Raw genomic sequence first — 19143 nt, forward strand, 5'->3', positions numbered from 1 at the left:
GCAGGTGTAGAAGCACGGTGGCTAGGAAAAACTCCTTAGAAAGGCCAAAACCTAGGAAGAAACCTAGAGAGGAACCAGGCTATGTGGGGTGGCCAGTCCTCTTCTGGCTGTGCCGGGTGGAGATTATAACAGAACATGGCCAAGATGTTCAAATGTTCATAAATGACCAGCATGGTCCAATAATAATAAGGCAGAACAGTTGAAACTGGAGCAGCAGCACGGTCAGGTGGACTGGGGACAGCAAGGAGTTATCATGTCAGGTAGTCCTGAGGCATGGTCCTAGGGCTCAGGTCCTCTGAGAGAGAGAAAGAAAGAGGGAAAGAGAGAATTAGAGAGAGCACACTTAAATTCACACAGGACACCGAATAGGACAGGAGAAGTACTCCAGATATAACAAACTGACCCTAGCCCCCCGACACATAAACTACTGCAGCATAAATACTGGAGGCTGAGACAGGAGGGGTCAGGAGACACTGTGGCCCCATCCGAGGACACCCCCGGACAGGGCCAAACAGGAAGAATATAACCTGATATTTCAGCATGATAATGCACGGCCACATATTGCAAGGATCTGTACACAATTCCCTCAAGCTGAAAATGTCCCAGTTCTTGCATGGCCTGCATAATCATCAGACATGTCAGCCATTGTGCATGTTTGGGATGCTCTGGTACGACATGTACGACAGCGTGTTCCAGTTCTTGCCAATATGCAGCAAATTCACACAACCATTGAAGAGCGGGACAACATTCCACAGGCCACAATCAAATCTATGCGAAGGAGATGTTGCGCTGCTTGAGGCAAATGGTCGTCATACCAGATATTGACTGGTTTTCTGATCCACTGCTCTTTTTTTAAAGGTTATCTGTGACCGACAGATGTATATTTGTATTCCCAGTCATGTGAAATTCATAGCCTAATGAATTAATTTAAATGGACTGATTTCCCTATATGAACTGCAACTCTGTTTTAAATCTATGAAATTGTTGCATGTTGCATTTATATTTTTGTTCAGTGCACTTAGCATGTTAGCTAACCCTTCCATTAACCGTAACCCTTTAAACCTTTTTTTGTTACCCCAATATTTTGCACACAGCAGAAGGGCCGACTATCTTCTCTGTATACATCGATGTTGTTGCTCTTGCTGCTGGTGATTCTCTGATACACCTCTACGCAGACAATACCATTCTGTATACTTCTGGCCCTTCTTTGGACACCTCCAGACGAGCTTCAATGCCATACAACTCTCCTTCCATGGCCTCCAACTGCTCTTAAATGCAAGTACAACTAAATGCATGCTCTTCAACCGATCACTGCCCGCACCTGCTTCCCCGTCCAGCATCACTACTCTGGACGGCTCTGATTTAGAATACGTGGACAACTACAAATACCTAGGTGTCTGGTTAGACTGTAAACTCTCCAGAATCACATTAAGCATCTCCAATCCAAAATTAAATCTAGAATTGGCTTCCTATTTCACAACAAAGCATCCTTCACTCATGCTGCCAAACATACCATCCTACCGATCCTTGACTTCGGTGATGTTATCTATAAAATAGCCTCCAACACTCTACTCAACAAACTGGATAGTCTATCACAGTACCATCCGTTTTGTCACCAAAGCCCCATACACTACCCACCATTGCGACCTGTACAGTCAAGTTGGTTGGCCCTCGCTAAACCCACTGGCTACAGGTTATCTACAAGTCTCTGCTAGGTAAAGCCCCGCCTTATCTCAGCTCACTTGTCACCATAGCAGCTCCCACTCGTAGCACGCGCTCCAGCAGGTATATCTCACTGGTCACCACCGCCAATTCCTCTTTTGGTCGTCTTTCCTTCCAGTTCTCTGCTGCCAATGACTGGACTATCTTGCTCCTTTGCACCCCAGTATCTCTACTTGCACATTCATCTTCTGCACATCTACCATTCCAGTGTTTAATTGCTATATTGTAATTAATTCACCACCATGGTCTATTTATTGCCTTAACTCCCTTATCTTACCTCATTGGCACTCACTGTATACGAGGTAAGAGTGTGCAAACCTGTCATCAAGGCAAAGGGTGGCTATTTTGAATAATCTGAAATATAAAATATATTTTGATTTGTTTAACACTTTTTTGGTTACTCCATGATTCCTGTGTGTTATTTCATAGTTTTGATGTCTTCACTATTATTCTAAAATGTAGAAAAAGAAAGGTGTGTCCAAACCATTGACCGGTACTGTACATCATTATTGTAGCAGCCAGGTCTGCCCCTTTTGACAAAACAAAAGCCAGTAAGGCCCACTAGACAGTGCAACTGCACATGGTTCAGCTGGGCCTGTCCCTCTCTTTCCTGTACTGTATGCACCTTTAGAAAGAGCACTGACCAGTGCAGGCAGTAGTGCTCTCTTTACTGACCTGCAGTATGTCAACTTCCTCATTATCCTGCTAAGACGTTTGAGCCCCCTCAAATATGGGCTGAGGGATGGCGCCGTACAACCGGTTCCTACACTACTTAACTTGCAGGACTAGAAAAGTCAAGCCTGCTGTGATGGTACAATTAAAGAAAGCGTTGTTCCTTCAAGCCGATGAATCTGCCCATTTTGGTTTTAAGAAAATGGGGAGACCCCGTTTTGTACACTTGCAAAATACTCCATAATGGGTGTCTGTGTTTATCATGGAAATAAATAGTGCATATACCAGACATACAAGAGAACTTAAAATCGGGAGAAATATTCCATTTCCATTTTTATTAATCATTCTTAAAATCCAACAACATTAAAACACATAGCACAACAAGATGCAGCTGGCCAAAATGTAACAAGAAACAGGAAAGGCATCACAGGAAATGAAAATAAAAAATGTTGAGTGGGATGGGTGAAACAAAATCCCTGCTTTCAAAAAAAAGGCAAAACCATGTGTCAAAGTATTAGTAATAATAATAATACATTTAAATTATATTTTTTTACCAATTTAAGTGCTGAGAATTTTGTATAGTGTTATATAGTGCTCATGAACATTTTATCGCAGTTGGGGGTAATTGGCAGAAGATGGTGTCCTTGAGGCTCCAGGCAACTCCTCCATGACTGCTGGATGGGTCCAGTGCAAAACTGGCACTTGTCTATGTAGTTTATTTGAGTCCCATTAGCTGTTATAAAAAATAAAAAAAATTAAAAAACAAACAAATGCTTTTTGGTTTTCCTGTACCAGTTAGCATCCCATTTTGACATAAAAATTACTTGTATCAGAACAGACCTTATACAGTAACTACCAATATTGGTGGCAGCAATCTTTACAAAACCTTATTGTATTATGTCCATAATTTATGTTTATTTACAAAATATATATACACATACACAGAGTGTACAAAACATTAGGAACACTGGCTCTTTCCATGACAGACTGATCAGGTGAATCCAGGAGAAAGCTATGATCCCTTATTGATGTCACCTGTTAAATCCACTTAAACAGTGTAGATGAAGGGGAGGTGACAGGATAAATAAGTATTTTTAAGCGTTGTGACATGGGTTGTGAATGTGTACCATTCAGAGGGTGAATGGGCAAGACAAAATATTTAATTGCCTTGGAAAGGGGTATGGTAGTAGGTGCCAGGCACATCGGTTTGAGTGTGTCAATAACTGCAACGCTGTTGGGTTTTTCCACACTGAACAGTTTCCTGTGTGTATCAAGAATGGTCCATCACCAAATGACATCCAGCCGACTTGACAACTGTGGGAAGCATTGGAGTCCACACTCACAGCTGAGGCTCTGCACACTCATGGACTGTATCCTACATGGTAGGCCACTCCTACCAAGTGAAGTAGAGAGGATCTGTGTCTGCAGTACGTACTCACAACTGGTGTACCCCGGGGCTCGGTTCTAAACCCGCTCCTCTTCTCGCTATACACCAGGTCACTCGGCTCTGTCATATCCTCACATGGTCTCTATCATTGCTATGTAGATGACACTCACCTACTTTTCTCCTTCCCCCTTCTGACACCCAGGTGGTGACACGCATCTCTGCGTGCCTGGCAGATATCTCAGCTTGGATGTTGGCCCACCACCGCAAGCTCAACCTCGACAAGACGGAGCTGATCTTCCTCCCAGGGAAGGCCTGCCCGCTCAAAGACCTATCCATCACGGTTGACAACTCCAGTGTCTCCCTCCGAGAGTGCAAAGAACCTTGGTGTGACCCTGGACAACACCCTGTCGTTCTCTGCAAACAAAGCAGTGACTCGCTCCTGCAGGTTCATGCTCTACATCATCCATAGAGTACAACCCTAACTCACACAGGAAGCAGCAGAGGCCCTAATCCAGGCACTTGTCATGTCCCGTCTGGACTACTGCAACTCGCTGTTGGCTGGGCTCCCCGCTTGTGCCATCAAACCCATGAAATTTATCCAGAATGCAGCAGCCCACCTGTTGATCAACCATCCCAAGTTCTTTAATTTCATCCCGCTCTTCCGCACACTACACTGGCTTCCAGTTGAAGCTTGCATCTACTACAAGACCATGGTGCTTACCTACTGAATAGCAAAAGGAACTGCCCCGCTCTGCCTTCAGGCTTTGATCAAACCCTACACCTCAACCCGAGCACTCCATTCTGCCACCTCTGGTCTCTTGGTCTTCCCATCCCTACGAGAGCCCAGGCTCCCGCTCAGCCCAGCCCAGCCCAGCTCCCGCTCAGCCCAGCCCAGGCCAAGCTCTTCTCTGTCCTAGTACGCCCCTGAATCTAGGGCATCTTCCGAAAACATCTGAAACCCTACCTCTTCAAAGAGTATCTTAAATCATGCCACAGCACCCGCTCGCACCCCTTCCTCACCTGCTCGCACCCCCCCTCCTCACCCTGACCCCCACAAAAAAGAAGATAAAAAAATGCCTTTCGTGAACTAACACTTTACTTTTTTCCCCTTCTCCTTATTAGCTAACTTTGCTGATAGCTACTTTACTGAGCAAAAATGTACTTACTATGACGTGGTTGTCCCACCTAGCTATCTCAAGATGAATGCACTAACAGTAAATCACTAAATTACAAAAATGTCAAATGAGTCAACATGGGCCAGCATCCCTGTGGAATGCTTGACACCTTGTAGTGTATGCCCCAACAAATTGAGGCTGTTCTGAGGGCAAAAGGGACAGAGTTCCTAATGTTTGGTACACTTAGTGTATATTTTAAGAGGGGGCTTATATTTTATTGGGCTGAGAAGAGACAGTGGGAAAGATAGTCAGATATTCTAACCCTCGCCAACACCGGCAAGCATGTGTGCTTATAGGCGGTAGCACTAACCGCTAGTCCACAAATCATGTGGTTTTAACATTTAACAGTGCAGATAAGCGATACATGCTTATGTAGGTCTTCACAATGAGACTTTACAATGATTACTGGAGAAGCAAACTTAAAAAAGTAATAAACAATGTGTTTCTATTCGTGCTAAATTAGTCTTACCACAGGAAACCCTCCTTAAATTCAGTGAACTTGTGACGGACCATGAACGAGGCCAGAGCATCTGCTACCTGGGGAAACAAGAGCAATGTCGGTTTAGTTCCCAGACATTGAGAATAGTATTTTATGTGCAATATTACTTACATATTGGCCTGAAATTACTATCGCAACAAAATGGGAAACAACGACACATTTAACAAGCAGTTGTTCAGCCCCATACCCAGAACCCACTCACTTTTTCAGGGGCGTCCTCATGGACAGCATGGCCACACTGAGGGAGCACCTGCATCTGGAACTTCCCTGAACACAAATGGAACACAAATCTTTATGTGCAATATGCTTCCATTGGATTTAGAAGATGTTACAGTAAAACCATAGGGAGTGGGGGACGATGTTAAGTGGAATGTCACAGTCACCATCAGAACCACAATTGTCAACAACAACCAACCTAACAAACATTAATCTGAGGCCGTCCTCACCTTGCATCTGTCCAATTGTGAGATCTTTGTCAAGCCTGTCCACACCTGTAAAGGGAAAAACGTTATACGCAACATTGTGTGCTGTAGTCCAATGTCAAAGACAAATGTATTTGAATTATATTGAAAACACACAAGTGTAAAAATCATGTGGATTAAAATGTACTGAATCGAGGGACTCACCAGCGAGCAGGAGCAGTTTTGGCACAGGACAGGAAAGGAATAGGGCAGACAGGCCACTGAACCAGCCCTCCCAGTACTTCTCTGTCTTTGACAGATCAATCTGCCAGGTATAAAGGGTCTCCTTCTTCACCTGAAGAAAGCAAAGAGACAGTTAACCTTAAAATGTACTCTTCATGTACACACTACAACAGACTTTGTAAAGGTGGGAAATGACATACACACTCCCCCAAGATGACATATGCACCCAGATGTATACACCAACTACTAATGCCTAACACGACCCATGCATACAAACACACCCAAATACGTAGGTATACAATATTGTAAAAAAAAAATAAACATTACACACCCCCCCATCATCCCATCCCTAACCTCTTGGTCATCCTCCTTCTTTCTTTTGTGGTTGGATTCTCCTTCCTCTTCTTCCTCCTCCTCTTCCTCTTCAATGATGCCGTCACTGATGCTCTTGGAGACGCCTGGACTGTTGAGGGGTTCCTCACATCTATGGAGGAAGTCAGAACTTGTGTTTAGTTACAGGTTCTGAAAAGTCACACCTTGAAGTTGATTAATTTAAAAGGTATTTTGCCCTCTGAGACAGTTTTTCTCAGGTCCAGACGTACTTTTTCACCTGGCCTCCCATGGACACCCGGGCTGACTCAACGTTTCGGATCTGTCCACTCTTCACACTGATGGGGGAGGGACAAGATCAGAACACATGACTTGGAATATGCTCTATTAGTAAAGCATTTGCTGAGCATTTCTACACTTGTGTGTATGGACAGCATCTCACACCTCCACTCAATGGCATTCTCCACAGACTTAAAGGTCTTTGGCCGACTCCTGAGGAAATTCTGCATACTGTTTAAGGCATCCATTGCTGTGCCTGAAAAAACACAATAGTGGAAATTTTATGAAATAATCACTCAATCAATGAATTAATGACACAGTGTGTCACATGATAGTTTAAAACAATAAATACATCAATTAATCTTCTGTCAGCTCCTCAACTGCTGCTTGTTTGATCATCAAATGACAAGTTCCGATCATGAGACAAACAAACACAAATACCATAATCACCTTCCACGACATCAATCACACACAGGCCAAGTAAAGACGGCACGTGGTTTGCCGCAGCGGTATGAACTGCTATAGCTCCACCCATGCTGTGTCCAATCATCATGATCGGAGGTGGGTTTTCTCCATAGAGCGTTTCTACCACTTTGCCAATGTCCCTGGTGGAGAGATGACAAAACCAGCATAAATCAACTGCTAGAACAATCTCATCCATACAAACCAGCCTAATCCAGCTCCTCAAACAATCACACTCAACAGAAGATAGACAATATAGAAAGAGATGTCAGTTTCTTCCCACTGGCACTTTGTCCATGTAAACAAGACTATTCTGGGGGTTGCAGCAAGCCTGTTCTCTCCTTGCATCAAACAGCAGATCAGTGCCTCAATGGGAGACAGCAGCAGCCGATAGCTCATCTGCCTCAGTTCTCCAACAGGTTCTCTCCACCCCCTTACAGTAATCCTCCACCACCTCCTCAGGTCCTGTCAGGTTTCCTCCCATCTAAACACAATACCTTCCCCATCACACACCCTGTTTAACACTAATCTCTGAATGATGACAGAAAAAACATTCCTGACAACTTACTTGGCCATTGTTTCCGCTGAGAGATCGTCAGAATTCTTTACTTTGGTGTCACCTTTGTGGGAAAATAGTTTAAAAAATAATAATACTATTGAGACCATGAATATGAGGTAACCAGAAGGAATGTGTGTTATCATGAGGGAGAGTTAGCCACTCACCATGGGCCCTGAGGTCCATAGCCACCACCCGGCAGTTAATTCTGTTGTATATCACCGCCTGCAAACACAAACCCACTGTGTTAACTTAACTCTGGACAGAATTCAGTGTCAGTCTGTGTTATTATAAGGCAGGCTCACAAACATACTGCTCCATCTTGTGTGAATCCTGGTTTAGGAAGGCCATCAAAAATTCTGAAATTTCCATCCCCAACTACAACATTTTCCGCCAAGATAGAACTGCCAAAGGGGATGGAGTTGCAATCTACTGCAGAGTTCTGTCATGCTATCCAGGTCTGTGCCCAAACAGTTCGAGCTTCTACTTTTAAAATCCACCTTTCCAGAAATAAGTCTCTCACTGTTATTATAGACCGCCCTCAGTTGTGCCCTGGACACCATATGTGAATTAATTGCCCCCCACTTATCTTCAGAGTTTGTACTGTTAGGTGACCTAAACTGGGACATGCTTAACACCCCGGCCATCCTACAATCTAAGCTAGATGCCCTCAATCTCACACAAATGATGAAGGACCCTACCATGTACAACCCCATATCCATAAACACAGGCACCCTCATAGATATCATCCTGACCAACCTGCCCTCCAAATACACCTCTGCTGTCTTCAACCAGGATCTCAGCGATCACTGCCTCATTGCCTGCGTCCGTGGTCAAACGACCACCCCTCATCACTGTCAAACGCTCCCTAAAACACTTCAGCGAGCAGGCCTTTCTAATCGACCTGGCCCGGGTATCCTGAAAGGATATTGACCTCATTCAGTCAGTAGAAGATGCCTGGCTATTCTTTAAAAGTGCTTTTCTCACCATCTTAAATAAGCATGCCCCATTCAAAAAATGTAAAACTAAGAACAGATATAGACTTTGGTTCACTCCAGACCTGACTGCCCTTGACCAGCACAAAAACATCCTGTGGCGTACGGCATTAGCATCAAATAGCCCCCGCGATATGCAACTTTTCAGGGAAGTTAGGAACCAATATACACAGGCAGTTAGGAAAGCAAAGGCTAGCCTTTTCAAACAGAAATGTCCAGCCTGTAGCACAAACTCGAAAAGGTTCTGGGACACTGTAAAGTCCATGGAGAATAAGAGAACCTCCTCCCAGTTGCCCACTGCACTGAGGCTAGGAAACATTGTCACCACCGATAATCGAGAATCTCAAGAAGCATTTTTCTACAGCTGGCCATGCTTTCCATATGGCTACCCCTACCCTGGTCAACAGCTCTGCATCCCCCACAGCAACTTGCCCAAGTCTCCCCCATTTCTCCTTCACCCAAATAGCTGATGTTCTGAACGAGCTGCAAAATCTAGAAAACTATAAATCAGCTGGGCTAGACAATCTGGAACCTCTATTTCTAAAATTATCCACCGCAATGGTTGCAACCCCTATTACTAGCCTGTTCAACCTCTCATCGTCTGAGATGTCTAAAGATTGGAAAGCTGCCGCAGTCATCCCCCTCTTCAAAGGGGAAGACACTCTAGACCCAAACTGTTATAGGCCAATATCTATCCTACACTGCCTTTCTAAAAGTCATCGAAAGCCAAGTTAACAAACAGATCACCGACCATTTCGAATCCCACTGTACCTTCTCTGCTATGCAATCTGGTTTCCGAGCTGGTCATGGGTGCACCTCAGCCACGCTCAAGGTCCTAAACGATATTATAACCTCCATCGATAAAAGACAGTAATGTGCAGCCGTCTTCATCGACCTGGCCAAGGCTTTCGACTGTCAATCACCACATTCTTATCGGCAAACTCAACAGCCTTGGTTTCTCAAATGACTGCCTCGCCTGGTTCACCAACTAATTCTCAGCTAGAGTTCAGTGTGTCAAATCGGAGGGCCTGTTGTCCGGACCTCTTGGCCCGAGAATTGCCACTCTTTTCTCTGTATACATCAATGTCGTCACTCTTGCTGCTGGTGATTCCTTGATCCACCTCTATGCAGACAGCACCATTCTGGCCTCCATATACTTCTGGCCCTTCTTTGGACACTGTGTTAACTAACCTCCAGACGAGCTTCAATGCCACACAACTCTCCTTCCGTGGCCTCCAACTGCTCTTAAATGCAAGTAAAACTAAATGCATGCTCTTCAACCGATCACTGCCCGCACCCGCCCAACATCACTACTCTGGACGGTTCTGACTTAGAATATGTGGACAACTACAAATACCTAGGTGTCTGGTTAGACTGTAAACTCCCCAGAATCACATTAAGCATCTCCAATCCAAAATTAAATTTAGAATCGGCTTTCTATTTCGCAACAAAGCCTTCTTCACTCATGCTGCCAAACATACCCTCGTAAAACTGACTATCTTACCCATCCTTGACTTTGGCGATGTAATTTACAAAATAGCCTCCAACACTCTACTCAACAAATTGGATGCAGTCTATCACAGTGCCATCCATTTTGTCACCAAAGCCCCATATACTACCCACCACTGCGACCTTTATGCTCTCGTTGACTGGCCCTCGCTTCATATACGTTGCCAAACCCACTGGCTCCAGGTCATCTATAAGTCTTTGCTAGGTAAAGCCCCGCCTTATCTCAGCTCACTTGTCACCACAGCAGCACCCACCCATAGCATGTGCACCAGCAGGTATATTTCACTGGTCATCCCCAAAGCCAACTCCTCTTTTGGCCACCTTTCCTTACAGTTCTCTGCGGCCAATGACTGGAACGAATTGCAAAAAAAAAAAATCACTGAAGCTGGAGTCATATCTCCCTCACTAACTTTAAGCATCAGCTGTCAGAGCAGCTTACTGATCATTGCACCTGTACACAGCCCATCTGTAAATAGCACACCCAACTACCTCATCCCCAATATTATTATTTATTTTTTCTTCTTTGCACCCCATGATCTCTACTTGCACATTCATCTTCTGCACATCTATCACTCCAGTGTTTATTTGTAATTATTTCACCAGTATGGCCTATTTATTGCCTTACCTCCCTAATCTGTGTGAGATAAGAAATCAATTTAATCCATTTTGAATTCAGGCTGTAACAACTAGGGCTGTTGCGGTGACCATATTACTGCAGTAAAATTCCAAGTGACCATTGAGTCACGGTAATCTCCTTTTATGCACTCAGGACATGCATTGGTAGTACCCAACTCGCTAATGGCCTAGTATGCAGGGCTCTGTTGTCCCTCTAACCACTCTGACATCAATGCAAATGGATTCGAAAATCAATCAAAACAGTATCACACTTTAAAAAAAAACTCACCTAACTGATTGATTTGAAGAAAAAAAAAGTGGAAAATATGGACATTGTGCATGTTGTTTCTAAGAATAACAACGAAATGGATAGCACTTTCTAAGTGCTTTCTAATTATTCAAAACACATATGCATAGGCCTATATATGAGCTCAAGCCCCCAAAAATATCCTGAATTAAAATAATGATTCTGCTGTTATACAATATATAGCCTACCGCATACTATGCACGGCAGAAAAATATTTTAAACATTTGAAATCTTTAATTTGTTTGGTACATAATTGGTCTAGCCTTATTCCCAAAAAGTTTTATTCTAGTAACCACCTTTGAGAGTGGACTGTATTATTATGCATACTGGATGGACTGGTTTCCTCATGCTACGCTCCAAACTTTCTAACTTTCTAAACTTTCTATTGGAAGCGAACGTATAGGACTAGGTGATGCTGTTGGTTCATTGATTGTGCAGGGCGGCTTACAGAGTTAGCCTATAATTATAGTGAATTTGTATTTGATTTTGAATAGCCTAGTAATAGGGCATTTTTATATTTTCATAATTAATAGATTGACATTACCTTTAGCTACAGAATCTCACCACTGTGCATTTCCATCTCCTCCTCTCTGTTTAAATTCTGTTCTCGTGTGCACAGAGAGGGTCTGTCAATAGTTTCATGAAATATGTTTTGTTGTGAAAACATGTTACTATCAATGTCCCCGAACAGATTTCCCTTGGTTTCCCAAATTAAGCACTGGGTAGTATGAGGATTCTGTGTTATGCACTATAGCCCGTTATCATATATGTGATTGAATATTATCTGCTGTTGGCTTGTGTGGATGTATGCATGTTATGCAACATAGCTGACTTGAAACATTGTTAACAGTTTCAGGGCCATGGGCCTTTCTCATGATTGAAAAATACAGAATAACATAAAAACAGACACATACAGAACGTAGTGTAGCAAACCAGACTGTTTTTTGTTTGAACTCAAACTTAACAATAACAGAAACCAGATATGTGATAACGGTATCTAGGGAATGAGCGCATAGATACTCGACACAGCAACAGTTACATCTATCAACTGGAGCGCCCGGGGGCTGGTACCAGCTCATACGACAACTATCAACGATAGGCTGGGTGAGTCTAAACGCCCAGTCTCTACTCTGACAAGCCGGCTCGGAAGCAGGAACTATTTCTGTCAGAGTATATTTATAATATCTTTGTCAAGAACAACTTAGTTCTCTGTTTGCCCTGCGAGGTGGGACAGAGAGCCCGTATGTATGAAAATTGCATTTACCACTTATTGCTTAGCTAATAAAAAGTACATAGTATACAATCGGTGACTCAATGTCATATTTATCCTGATACCAGATTCGAATTGACGCAACTCTAACAGTAGATGCAGGAACAGGGTTGGAGATCCCATGGCATACAGAGTTTGGGCAGAAAATCCCCTGTTGCAAAGCAAGAGGCTGCATGCTCCTCAAACAGTGGTTGATAGATGGAGTGAAATATCTGGAGTAGCCTACCCAGCATAGGATTGAAAAACGAACCAGCCGGAAAAGCAGCCTCCATTCGCTATTGGAGTGCATAATGATGACATGTCTTTATCCCACTGCCCATTTGATAATGGGCCATTCTAAATCTAGTTAAATAGATTTATTAGACTATATTAAAATGTATTTATTAGACTTGGTTTTTTTAAAGGTGCATATCAGTGGCTTGTATGCCTGGAGATGCTAAACATCTTTATGTTAATTAATGGTCAGACTGGCAGTCTTTTGCATGAAAATAACCAGCTGACAAAATGTAATGACCGCCACAGCCCTAAACTCAACAAAATGTGGAATAAGTCAAGGGGTATGAATACTTTCTGAAGGCTCTGTAAATGCAGGACATGTGATGGTAGTGTGTGTACATAAAACAGTATGGGTGCTCTATCTGGTATTTGATAGTATTACTCACAGTGAACACAGCCCAGGAGAGAGCAGAGTGGCCTCCTCCATGGAGCAGGAGCAGCACAGGACCATGCTGGCCGCTGCAGTAGATCCTGAACGTGTGCAGAGTAGTCAAGGAATATAGAGTATAGACACATTCACAATGGAGATATGCTTATGATGCACTGGATCAGGAGTTCAATATTACACGGTATAAAATTAATTCTCTTCAGTAAGTGTTTCAAAAATATGATACATCATTCATGGTTCAATTCCATGTGTAGATGAACATTAGCACACTTATGGGAGCCACAGTAAAGGATATATCTTTGCCGTTATCGTTTTCCACTTCTACATCTTCCATCGCTTCAAAGTATTCACTCCAGGAGAGGGGGGAGAAGTCTCTCTTCCGTCCAGGTCTGTGTGTTAGCCAGGTTGAGTATCAAACAGAAAGAGGATTTTAAACAGTGGGTAAATCCATTTGAATTCAATCACTTTTTGACAGCACCCCTTTTGATTTGAACAAAACCTTCCATACAAATTTGCCCAGTGTAGAAGTGCTCAGAAAGTGACATTTTGGACCTGAATGCCAAAACATTCAAGAGATAAGTGCTCAAAGTTGACCTATTTTGCATACCCCACCATACCATGAAACATCCATGTCTTCACCACTGGAAAGGATAAATGGTTGAGACTGATATAATTTAAATATTTTATCATTTCTTGAAAAAACTGTTTTTTAATAAAACTTATGTCTTTTTTTTTTAACCTTAAATGTCAATTATCTAAAAATGCATGAAATAATTTTTCCCCCTCATATTTACATATGTTGTAGCTTAAAACCCTATTTTACATAATCTGAGGTTTTTATGTTGTGCCCGCCATTGTTTGAGACAAGATGCTCTTGGCGGTTGTCATGTTTTGGCTGATAAATGTACTAAAATGGGAATACAACTTAAATGTAAACTTTCAAATGGGACCACAAAGACAGTTAGAAGTCCACAAATCAGAGAACTTTAACTTGAATGGGAATAGTAGAAATTGAAATTATACTGTCAATTCTTTATAGGAAACCTATTGAAATCATATAAATATAGATAGATAGACATGACCATTTAAGTTGACATTTGACAGTGGTCATCTTTGTGGTAGTAATTAGAAGTAAACATGTTAATTCAATTTACATTTCAATGGTGTACCAGCTAAATTGCTGTGATATGGAAGAATAGGTCCATTATATGAATTATATTTCTATGATTGAAATGACACCCACCCTGTATTCAATAGCATATGTCTCAAATGATGTCAGGGACATCAAAAAAACCTCAAATGATGTAAAGTAGGGTTTAAGCTACAAAATATGCAAATATGAAGAAAAAAATAGTTTAAGCATTTTTTTGATAATTTACACTACAGGTTTAAAAACGTAATGTTCATAAATTCAAAAACTAATTATGACATATTTTTTAAGCCTTGTAAGGCAAGCTTTTAAATGATATCAAACTAGACCGTTTATATTTTCCAGTGATGAAGACATGGATGGTGGGGTACCCAAAATGGGTCAACTTTGAGAACCTTTATCTAAAGAAAAAGTTACTTTCCAACCACTTCATTTATGGGCAAACGTGTATGGAAAGTTATGTAGAAATCAAAAGAGATGCAGACAAACAAGGGATTTCATTTAAAAGAATTTACCCCAGTGTAGTCCTACATTAACATTACATTTACAGCTTGAGCTAAGGGTTATCTCATACACACTCAGGGGCATGCCATCAAATGTATGGTTAATTCATCAGTGGATGTTGTATACCAATAATTATGAAACCATTCAAATAAGATGAAGCAGAAAGACCTTATTGATCAAATAGTGATGACCTGTGAGAATGACTTCTTAACTATAAAGTAAGAAATTGAGTCATGACCAGTGATTTAGATAATAAATCATTGGTCATGACACGGGAGGGACTATGACAGCAGCTCTGGTGACGGAGAGGAAGGAGGGATACCCACACAACAAAGAGGGTGGATTCATTTTAGCTATACCGGTTCATAAATTGGACCATCAACGACCCATGTGAAACATTAATATTGAAGAATATGGAGGCAGCATAATCCATAAAAGATTCGTAGCTATCAAGCTAACTTATTTCATAACACGGTAGCTTGTTGACTGGGACTTAACTGATGATGCTCCTAATGTACTGACCTGTCAAAACCAAATGAGGTCAAAACCAGCTGGCTTTCGCACTTAAATGGAACAATTAAACAACACGTGAAGAGGAGCATTGTTCGCAAGATAATAGGATTGAAAAGCTGTATTATTTTCAGGTACCTAATGTCAGCTGTCAGATATATTTAACTGTTATCTAGTTAGCTTGCTAGCTAGCTAGAAACGTTTTGAACTTAGCTAACTAGTTTTACCACAAAAGTTAAGAGGAAAAGACTGTTGTTAGCTCAGGTTAGTTATGCATTCACAAGTTGTAGGGTTTAGCAACAAGAGCCAGACAACTATCTGATTATAGCCTCGCCAACCATCTCAAAACTAGCTGTGAACTCACCCCATTCTCATTTTAGACCGCGACTGCAAGCCTCCTGACACGGGAGGTCTGGAAGCTAACACATTCAAATGCAACTGTTTCTCCATGCTGTCGAACGCGGGGCCAAGGCCGTTCAGTCAAATACCAAATCTTCCCCCTCCTTCGAACCATACGATGTTCTTCCAGCACCGGTCAGCTATTAGCAGCTATAAATTGACAACCGCAAAATGTGTTTATCGTCCCACAACATTACCCGTTTGCCAATTGCCACATTGCACTCTGGGATATGTTCGCATAGTGCTCACTATTCTCAACTAAATCATCAAGATACATTCATAGAAAAACTATATTTCCCAGAAAACATGGTGTAAGTGTAGAACCTTAATCTTCGTAAAAGAAAATGACGTAATCAAATAAAATAACATTTTATTGGTGCATACACATATTTAGAAGACGTTATTGTGGGTGTAGCGAAATGCTTGTGTTCCTAGCTCCAACAGTGCAGTAATATCTAACTACTCACAACAATACACACAAATCTAAAAGTAAAATAATTAAATTAAGAAAAATATAAATATTAGGACGAGCAATGTTGGAGTCCGGAATATAAATATATATCTGTAGATATCTGTATATATATTTTACTATTCTATCCTACAGATATATATTTATTTTACAGATCTGTAGAATACGTAGGATAGAATAGTATATAGCAATAGTTGAATAGGATGACATTGACTAGAATACAGTATATACATATGAAATTAGTAAAACAGTATGTAAACATTATTAAAGTACCCAGTGATTCCATGTCTATGTACACAGAGCAGTAGCCTCTAAGGTGCAGGGTTGAGTAACCGTGTGGTAGCCGGCTAGTGACAGTGACTAAGTTCAGGGCAGGGTATTGGGTGGAGGCCGGCTAGTGATGGCAGTCTGATGGCCTTGAGATAGAAGCTGTTTTTCAGTCTCTTGGTCCCAGCTTTGATGCACCTGTACTAACCTCACTTTTCAAATCAAATCAAATCCAATTTTATTTGTCACATACACATGGTTAGCAGATGTTAATGCGAGTGTAGTGAAATGCTTTTTGGATGATAGCGGGGTGAACAAGCCGTGGCTCGGGTGGTTTATGTCCTTGATGATCTTTTTGGCCTTCCTGTGACATCTGCTGCTGTAGGTGTCATGGCGGACATGCAGTGTGCCCCCGGTGATGCGTTGGGCAGACTGCACCACCCTCTGGAGAGCCCAGCGGTTGCAAGCGGTGCAGTTGCCATACCAGGCAGCGATACAACCCGATAGGATGCTCTCAATGGGTTAGGGTTAGGGTTCAATCTGTAAAAGTTTGAAAGGGTCTTAGGGGAAAAGCTGAAATTCTTTAGCCTCCTGAGGTTGAAAAGACGCTGTTTTGCCTTCCTCGCTGCACTGTCTGTGTGGGTGGACAATTTCAGATGGTCTGTAATATGTATGCCAAGGAACTTGAAGTTTTTCACCTTCTCCGCTGCGCCCCGTCAATGTTGATGGAGGCATGCTCCCTCTGCTGTCTCCTGTAGTCCACGATCATTTCCTTAATCTTTGTTGACGTTGAGGGAGAGCTTATTTTCCTGGCACCACTCTGCCAGGGCCCTCACCTCTTCACTGTAGGCTTCCTCGTCATTGTTGGAAATCTGGCCTACTACAGTTGTGTCGTCTGCAAACTTGATGATTGAGCTGAAGGCATGCATGGCCACGCAAGGAGTACAGGAGGGGGCTGAGCACACACCCTTGTGGGTCCCCTGTGTTGAGGATCAGCGTAGTCGAGGTGTTGTTTCCTACATCCACCACCCGGGGCGGCCCGTCAGGAAGTCCAGGACACAGTTGCACAGGGTGGGGTTCAGTCCCAGGCTGAGCTTAATGATGAGCTTGGAGGGTACTATGGTGTTGAAGGCTGAGCTGTAGTCAATGAACAACATTCTTACATAGGTATTCCTCTTGTCCAGATGGGATAGGGTAGTGTGCAATGCAATGGTGATGGTATCGGCAGCCTTGTGTGGGTTAACAAGCTTAAATGTCTTAAGTCAGCCATGATGAACGAGAGCCCACAGTCCTCGGGAGGCGCCCACGTCGGTGGCACTGTGTTTTCCTCAAAACGGGCGAAGAAGGTGTTTAGCTTGTCCGGGAGCAAGACCTTGGTGTTGATTACAGAAAAATGTATTACAGAAAAATGATAATCATCATTATATTGCCAATGGCAATGGTTAATCATAGTCATAACAAGCATAACAATCATAACTGGACCCATCATCATCGTCCCATTCCCTTGGATTAAATCAATGTTTATTTATTGGTTGAGTACACTGATTTTTAGATGTTATCGCAGGTGCATCAAAATACTTGTGTTTCTAGCAGTGCAGTACTACCTAGCAATACGAAAAGTTTATATAATACCTCTATGGGTACAAAGCATCAGTTCATTGCAAAGTGTGCAAGGAGCTGTGCAAGTGAGCAAGGTTAAGTATATTACAGAGGAGCACTACCATAGAGTAACCAGTAGAGGCCAGTGTGAAGCAGGCCAGAGATTAACAGTTTCTTACTTTTTATACACAGCTTCTGACTCCTCGGTCAAATCAATTAAGAAATAGCCTCAATACTGACATGTGTAAGGATTTGTGTATGTTCTTGGGTGTCCGTGGCAGCAGGGGTTGATTCACCATGACATCATCATCATTGCTTCAATCCCCCCATCATTCCCTTCCCCCCTGACCAGGCTGGAGTTTGATATTGCTGAGATTCCCCTGAGGCGCAGAATGCCACGAGCATACATATTACCGTATGTAATCACGAAGAACGCAGGCAATAACCCTGGTTGCTGCTATGTCATTGTGTTAACCTTCTACACTCTATCCTGATTCTTAAAAGTATGCAAACTGTCAATGATGCAAATAGAGTCATCCCCATACAGAGACAATACAACTTATATGGTCATCCCTCTGTGACATGACCTGAGTGAATCCTACTACTATAGAATATCCTTCCCTGCAACAAAGCTCCACTAGAGGGCAATAATGGAGATAACATCAGAGCACAACTACATGCCAATATAACCCAGTAGAGCAGGGGTCGACAACAGGTGTTTTTTGTGAGGGCCCCAAAGGTTTTCAGTAAAAATAAAAATAAAAAGAGAATTTCCGTTTTTGGTCATAAAAGACTGTAAATATCACCATGAATTCTGCTAAAAATTAATATTTTAATTTAGGAAATATGTTCCCAAGTATTCCCACAAATAAAAAGAGAGACCGTATGATTGTGTCTTATTGTAATCAAGGTATGAAATTGTTATTTTGAAATACAATCTATTTTGGGGTTTACTTGTGGTCAATTTGCAGTGTGCAAATTACTATAATTATGTTCAGGCCACCCAACCATCCGGACAAAAATCAACCCACAACAAAACTAGTTGCCTACCCAAGCTGGAGAGCTCTCTCAGGAACTAACTGACAGAGTAATGACAAATGATCATTCATGGTTCCCCACTACACTGCACATACAGTACATATAACACCCGCTTCCATAT

At 42.3% G+C, this 19143-nt stretch overlaps 1 protein-coding gene across 1 annotated transcript; it reads right to left on the reverse strand.

Moving 5' to 3' along the window:
* Positions 1 to 2696: 2696 nt before the first annotated feature.
* On the reverse strand, positions 2697 to 15894 carry LOC112257714 (protein phosphatase methylesterase 1). The gene is made up of 14 exons (XM_042326728.1): positions 15615 to 15894; positions 13382 to 13475; positions 13085 to 13177; positions 7894 to 7951; positions 7739 to 7790; positions 7159 to 7313; positions 6874 to 6964; positions 6702 to 6767; positions 6454 to 6583; positions 6082 to 6211; positions 5902 to 5946; positions 5658 to 5722; positions 5426 to 5493; positions 2697 to 3127 (listed from the first exon to the last, which is right to left on the reverse strand). Exons 1-14 carry the CDS (start codon positions 15698 to 15700, stop codon positions 3124 to 3126), a joined length of 1137 nt encoding a protein of 378 aa, XP_042182662.1. The 5' UTR covers positions 15701 to 15894; the 3' UTR covers positions 2697 to 3123.
* Between the last annotated feature and the right edge of the window lie 3249 nt (positions 15895 to 19143).

The sequence above is a fragment of the Oncorhynchus tshawytscha genome, linkage group LG09, assembly GCF_018296145.1.
Source record: "Oncorhynchus tshawytscha isolate Ot180627B linkage group LG09, Otsh_v2.0, whole genome shotgun sequence".
In the NCBI taxonomy this organism is placed as follows: Eukaryota; Metazoa; Chordata; class Actinopteri; order Salmoniformes; family Salmonidae; genus Oncorhynchus; species Oncorhynchus tshawytscha.